We start from the raw sequence: 7,347 nt of genomic DNA, 5'->3' as shown, positions 1-7,347 counted from the left end.
GGGGAGGCCTTCAACGAGATGGATTGACATGGTGGCTGCAATGATGGGCTCAAGTATAGCAGGGATTGTGGGGCTGGTGTGGGATCGGGCAGTGTTTCGTTCTGCTGTGCATGGGGTCGGTATGAGTCGGAAATGACTCGACGGCACTTAACAACAACAACAACAACATTCCTTAGAAGCTAGGATAGAGAGTTTGTCTCACATACTTTGGACATGTTATCAAGAGGGACCAGACCCTGGAGAAGGACATCATGCTTGGTAAAGTAGAGGGTCAGTGAAAAAGAGGAAGACCCTTACTAAGATGGACTTACACAGTGGCTGCAACAATGGGCTCAAATATAGCAACAACTGTGAGATGGCACAGGATTGGGCAGTGTTTTGTTCATAGGATTATAGGGTTGTTATGAGTTGGAAATGATTTGATGGCACCTAACAACACCACCATCACCACTAAGAAACATGAGTTACTATTAAGAGATTTTACATCTGACGGATCTCTAGGAATGGAAATTCCTCTTATAATATGTAAATCTGCTGCTTAATTTGTATTTATGCAACTTTTTACATTTTCAAGTTTACGTGTGTGTGTGTGTGTGTATATATACATACATATATATATATATATAGTATAGGAGCTCTGGTAGCACAGTGCCTAAGGCACTTGACTGCTAACCAGAAGGCTGGCGGTTCAAACCCACCAGCCACTCCTCGGAAGGAAGTCTGGGCAATCCTACCTCCATAGTGATACTGCCTCGGAAACCCAAGGAGGGGTCACTATGAGTCGGGACCGACTTGACGGCAAATAACAACAACAACATATATATAGTATATACAATATATATACTATAATAGAAGACTGAATTCTCATGCTGTCTTGGATTCCTTAAGTTATCAAAATGGTGATTTAAGTTAATTTTGCTGTATCACTGACTTAATGAATCATGCTTCCAAGGAACATGGGATTAACTAATTGATTAATTTTCTGCAAGTTGTCAAATTTATTGGTCATGTCCTGTGTGCCAGTTAGGTCTATGCTAGTCTCTGACACAAGGACATATAAGATAAGAGCCTGTCCTGCCAGAGACTCTGAAATCATATATTGACATTTAGTATCTACAGTCACCCCTCATTAAAGTATATACAGTAGAGACACCAAGGATCTGAGGTGGTGACCCAAGGCAAGCCAAGAGTCTACACTTAGGTCTTCTAACACCTAGTTCAATGCCCTTTCTCTTTTGACCATTCTTTGTTTTAGAATATGTCATTTCAAAAAGATGACACTCACAGATGGACGCATTTTAGGCACTATGCTACCTGAATAGTAAAGATAACTTTCAGGTGGGTAGCCATGGCTGTGAACTCTCATATTTTAAGGCAGCCACTCATTCCTTCCACTTGTGGTAAAGAGCTCAGCACACATCTCTTTACTTTACCACTGTTAAAGAGTTTTATGTAATGATTCTGGCATCAACAATTCCTGCCAGACCAGTTTCCACTAACCCTGACCTCTACCCATCTAAACCGTCTTTTGTGATCCTGCCTTTGTCATCCACTCCATGATTTTCCTTCTGAGTGCCTCCACTTTAAGCTTTGTAAAGCCACGCTTGACTTTTTCTTCCTTCTGATGTGCTTTCTTCCTCCACTTTAAAATTGACCCTTTAGCTGTCTTTCTGACCCTCTGTAACACTTTCTTTTCCTTTTTGGAGATTTCACCCTGAAAGGGAAAAACATGTTTGACTGACTGCTTTATGAGATAGCAAAGTGAAAGTCTCATTTTCTATACCTAAGAAAGATTTGCTTTATAATGTATTCAGGTATGAAATAAAGAACTATAAGTAAACAGAATGCACATATATGTGCAAAATCTGCATGGTCTTCATAATTCTTTCATAAACACTAGCAAGGACCTTTGTAATTTTCTAGTTAGGATTATTGCTGTATATTACCAGAAAGTTTGAGGAAAACAGGTGCTTTTGCAAGAAATATAAAATTGAAGGCTTATTAATTTTTATGATAACTCTTGAGTTAACACTCAAATATCAACATACACTTATATTCATGATTAGCCCTTGAGATATATAGCAGGCAAGCTATATTTATATGGAAAAAAAAAAAAAACAACCTTCTGCTTGGTTTTTTCTGTAAGAATATTTGAAGGTCCCTACAAGCCTCCTAACACTAAGCAATATAGTTCTTGGATAAGATAAACAAAAGGGATTCAGGAATCTGTCCAACATAATTCTAGAGGAACTTTAAAATCTTAACAAACAACAGGACATATACACAAGTATCATAGTTCTCTCACCTTTCCATCAAAGCGTTTTATTATATACTGATCCAGACCCAAGTCTGTAAAAGAGAAGGGATAAATACTTAGTCACTGAATATAGTGCAAGTGAAACATAAAATGATAGCTCTCTATTTTGTATCCAATCATTCAAGTAAATGCACTAGATGGTTTAGTTACAACATTTATTCAAAGGCTAAAGGAAAATTTTATCCCACTTTTCAGACTCAAAATTGTCAGGACTAAATGATATCAACCTTGATATTTTACATATGAGAAAACTTAGTCTCTGAGAGGGTAAAAGCTGTACGTGCAAACCTATTTAACTAATTGACAGTAGAATCAAACTAGAACTCTGGATTCCTCCAGCGTGGTACACATTTCATTACATCAAGGGGCCTTATTACTTCTAATTAAGTAAGAGAGATTGGTTTAATCTGAATGTATAAAATTTTTTTCATCAAGTTAGAAAAAGTACAGTACCAAAAAGAAATTAGGTAGCATATACACAGAAACAGACTACTTTGATACTATCTTTTAAATATGGATTCAATAATGAATATCTACCTTGGGAATACCGAGCAATGAATTCTGAGCACTGTGAAACATATAAGTAAATACATGAAGTAAAACTGAATGCCAGAGATTTTTTTGTCTTTGCTCACTGCTCTATCCCTGTTCTGGTTACCTAGTATCACTCTGACAGGAATATACCACAAATGGGATAGTCTTAACAAACAGGAGATTATTCTCTGACAGTTTAGAGGCTTTAAGTCCAAGTTCAAAGTGCCAAGGTCTAGGGGCTGGGTGAAAGCCCCTCAGCCTTGGGCTTCAGCTCTGCCTCCAGCTGCTGGCCCACTGAAGCTAGAGGCTTTTCTTCACTCAGACAGCTGCTGGCGGCTGAGGCTGCCAAGTCCAAGGTTGACAAGTAAAAAGGCACAGTCCCGATGTTACCAAACCACATGGCAGGCCATTAATTTAAGTCCATTCTAAGCCCCAGGTTGGCAGAGCATGGCAGGCTGCTGAACAACGACACAGCTACATGCACGGTCCAAGCATGCCATAAGCTTGAAGACCATTCCCCAAGGCTTCTGCTTATATATAGGAAGTAGACCACATTCCCCAAGGCAGCTACTCAGCTGCTCCCAGTAGATTCCTCCATGAAGTTGATTACCAGTCTCATCGTGGAGAATACTACATCCAGTTGCCCAGCCAGTCAACCAGGCCCAGCCAAGTTGACACACAAACTGAACTACCACAATCCCTAACGCTTGGAACAGTGCTTGATAAGTTCCTGAACTGAAGAGTCAAACTAGTCAGAAAGACATGTTGTTGTTAGGTGCCGTCAAGTTGTCTCTGACTCATAGCGACCCTGTGCACAGCAGAACAAAATACTGCCCAGTCCTGTGCCAGCCTCATGATCCTTACTATACTTGAGCCCATTGTTACAGCCACTGTGTCAATCCATCTCATCAAGGGCCTTCCCTTTCTTTGCTGACCCTCCACTTTACCAAGCATGATATCCTTCTCCAGGGAATAGTTCCTTCTGACAACATGACCAAAGTAGGTGAGATGAAGTCTGGCCATTCTTGCTTCCAAAGCTGCCCTTCTTCCAAGACAGATTTGTTAGTCCTTTTAGCAGGCCATGGTATTCTCAGCATTCTTCTCTAACACCACAACTCAAAAGCATGAACTCTTCTTCAGTCTTCCATATTCACTGTCCAGCTTGCACATGCATAAGAGGTGACTTAAAATATCATGGCTTGGGTTAGGTGCACCTTAGTCTTCAAGGAGACATCTTTGTTCTTCATCACTTGAAAGAGGTCTTCTGCAGCAGATCTGCCTAATGCAATACGTTGTCTGATGTCTTGACTGCTGCTTCCACTGCTGTTGACTGTAGAACAAATATGAAGTCTTTGACAATGTCAATCTTTTCTCCATTTATCATGAAGCTGTTTATTGGACCAGTTGTGAGGATTTTTGTTTTCTTTATATTGAGGTGTAATCCATACTGCAGACTGTAGTCTCTAATCTTCATCAGTAAGTGCTTTAAGTCATCCTCACTTTCAGCAAGCAAAGTTGTGTCATCTGTGTATTGCAAGTTAATGAGTCTTCCTCCAATCCTGATGCCACGTTCTTCTTCATATAATCCAGCTTCTCGGATTATGTGCTCAACGTACAAGTTGAGTAAGTATGGTGAAAGGACACAACCTTGACACACTCCTTTCATGACTTTGAACCATGCAGTATCCCCTTGCTCTGTTTGAATGACAGCCTCTTGATCTATATATAGGTTCCTCATGAGCACAATCAAGTGTTCTGGAATTCCCATTCTTCTCACCGTTATTCATAATTGGTTATGATCCACACAATCAAGTGCTTTTGCATAGTCAATAAAACATAAGTAAACATCTTTCTGGCTTTCTTTGCTTTCAGCCAAGATCCATCTGACATCAGCAATGATATTCCTCATTCTGTGTCCTCTTCTGAATCCAGCTTGCATTTCTGGAAGCTGTCAATATACTGCTGCAGCCATTTTTGAATTATCTCCAGTAAGATTTTACTTGCATGCGATATTAATGATATTGTTCAATAATTTCCACATGCTGTGGGATCATCAGGCTGTGTGGATTTCTTCCAGTCAGTTGGCCAGGTAGCTGTCTTCTAAATCTCTTGGCATAACTGAGTGAATGCCTCCAGCGGGGCATGCATTTGTTGAAACATCTCAATGGGTATTTCGTTAATTCCTGGAGCTTTGCTCTTTGCCAATTCCTTCAGTGCAGTTTTGACTTCTTTCTTCAATACCAGTGGTTCTTGATCATATGCCACCTCCTGAAATGGATGATCATTGACTAGTTCTTTTTGGTACAGTGATTCTGCGTATTCCTTCCACCTTTTTTTGATGTTTCAAACTGCATTGTTCAGTATTTGCACATAGACTCTTTCAATGTTGCAACTCAAGGCTTAAATTTTTTCCTCAGTTCTTTCAGCTTGAGAAATGCCAAATGTGTTCTTCCCTTTTGGTTTTCTAACTTCAGGTCTTTGCACATTTCATTATAGTAATTGGCTTTGTCTTCTCAAGCTGCTCTTTGAAATCTTCTGTTCAACTTTTTTATCTTTATTTCTTCCATTTGCTTTGTCTACTCTCCACTCAAGGGCAAGTTTCAGAGTCTCTTCTGACATCCATTTTGGTCTTTTCTTCCTTTTTCTTATTGTGATTTGGGTGAAAGTTTACAGAGCGAATTCACTTTTCATATAGCAGTTCACATACACATTGTCTCATGACATTGACTACAATTTACCCCATGCAACAGCTCCCCTCCCACTTCCTCCCGATAGTTACCTCTTCCCTGTGTCCATCCCTCCATGCACACCTGCCCCCTGAACTGTCTCCTTGTGCATAAACAGCCCTTCTTTCTCCCATGATTGTTCTCTCCAAGGAGTATATCTACCTTGGGTACATGTTCAACTCTTATGCCTGTCTTTTGTTTGGCAGGAAGCCACAGGTGTGGGTTCAATTCCAGACCTGAAGGGCAGCTAGGGGCCATAGTCTCAGTGGTTCCACCAGGCTCTATCAGACCAGCAAACCTGGTCCCCCCGCTTTTTTTTTTTTTCCCAAATGATTTTTAAGTTTTGTTCCACATTGTTCTCCCTCTCTATCCAGGACTTTCTACATAAATCCCCCTCTGAGTGGTTGACAATGGTAGCAGAGCACCACCTAGTTCTTCTGGTCTCACAGTCGTATAGGCTGCAGATCACATGGTGTACCAGTCGTGAGGACTAAGTGTTTCCATGATCTTTCGTTTTCTTCATTCTTCTTTGCTCTGGACGAGGAGAGATCCATCTTTGCATCTAGATGGCTGCTTGCAAGCTTTTAAAATCCCAGTTGCTACTCGCCAAAGTAGGAGGTGGAACAATGTTTTGTGCAGTATTATACGTCAATTGAGCTTGATGTCTCCCTGTGACTATGGTCCCAAGCTCACAGGTTCAACTACTTACTCCCTCTGGGTAGCTGGCTGTGACCAAGAAGTGACTAAAACCTTGTCCCTTGTCAGCTCTACTACGTTGTTGTTGTTTTTATGTGCTGTTGAGTCAGTCCTGACTCATAGTGACCCCTCCTTGGGTTTCCAAGGTGGTATTGCTACGGAAGTAGATTGCCCAACCTTCCTTCCGAGGAGTGGCTGGTGGTTTGAACCGCCAGCCTTCTGGTTAGCAATAAAGTGCCTTAGGCACTATGCTACCAGAGCTCCTTAGCTCTACTATACCCCCTGGGAATTCTTTTATTATTATTATTATTGTGATTTGGGTGAAGATTTACAGAGCAAATTCACTTTCCATAAAGCAGTTTACATATACTTTCTCTCATGACATTGACCACAGTTTACCACAATGCAACAGCTCCCCTCTCACTTCCTCCCCATAGTTACCTCTTCCCAGTGTGTATCCTCCTGGGAATTCTTACAGAACATACAAATACACTTGTAGAACCACTGTCTGCCAACCCTATACATGGTCTTGAATACACTCCCTACTGCAAAGACATACCTAATAGTTCAGCCTGTCCACCCATCTATCCATCCATATACCTGTGTTTGCCTTCATGGACAACACAGTACTGCATGTGCAAAAGGGTTCATCTTTGTTGTCTGCACCTCGCATGTACCCCTCTATGTCTTCCTCTTCCTCAATGCCACCATGTTGATCATTCACATTTGGTACAACGCCCTTCTCTTCACCCAAATCAATACTTATCTCTACCTATCTAACAGTGCTTTCTTATTTTTCTAATGACCTCTTGCTTTCTTCATGGATGATGTTCTTGATGTCATCCCACAATTCCTCTGGTTTTCGGTCATTGGTGATTAATGCATCTATTCTCTAAATGTTCTCTAAATTCAGGAGGGATTTTATCAAGGTTGTATTTTGGCTCTCAAAGACTTGTTTTAGTTGTCTTCAACTTCAACTTGAATGTGCATAGAGTTCTGGTTACCTAGTGCCGCTCTGACAAGAAATATACCACAAATGGGATGGCCTTAACAAACAGGAGTTTATTCTTACAG

The 7,347-nt window shown here is 40.8% G+C and overlaps 1 protein-coding gene across 1 annotated transcript in view; it reads right to left on the bottom strand.

Moving 5' to 3' along the window:
- Positions 1-7,347, bottom strand: part of MICU1 (mitochondrial calcium uptake 1) — a 277,929-nt gene that overhangs the window by 187,263 nt on the left and 83,319 nt on the right. The window contains exon 4 of the mRNA XM_042780922.1: positions 2,306-2,349. Coding sequence (XP_042636856.1) covers positions 2,306-2,349 — 44 coding nt within the window. The remainder of the gene's footprint in view (positions 1-2,305; positions 2,350-7,347) is intronic.

This window comes from Orycteropus afer, unplaced genomic scaffold (assembly GCF_000298275.1).
Source record: "Orycteropus afer afer isolate SDZICR_OR568_19922 unplaced genomic scaffold, OryAfe1.0 scaffold00070, whole genome shotgun sequence".
In the NCBI taxonomy this organism is placed as follows: domain Eukaryota; kingdom Metazoa; phylum Chordata; class Mammalia; order Tubulidentata; family Orycteropodidae; genus Orycteropus; species Orycteropus afer.
The sequence above is the reverse complement of the archived record's forward strand: the minus strand, read 5'-3'. Positions and strand labels throughout refer to the sequence as shown.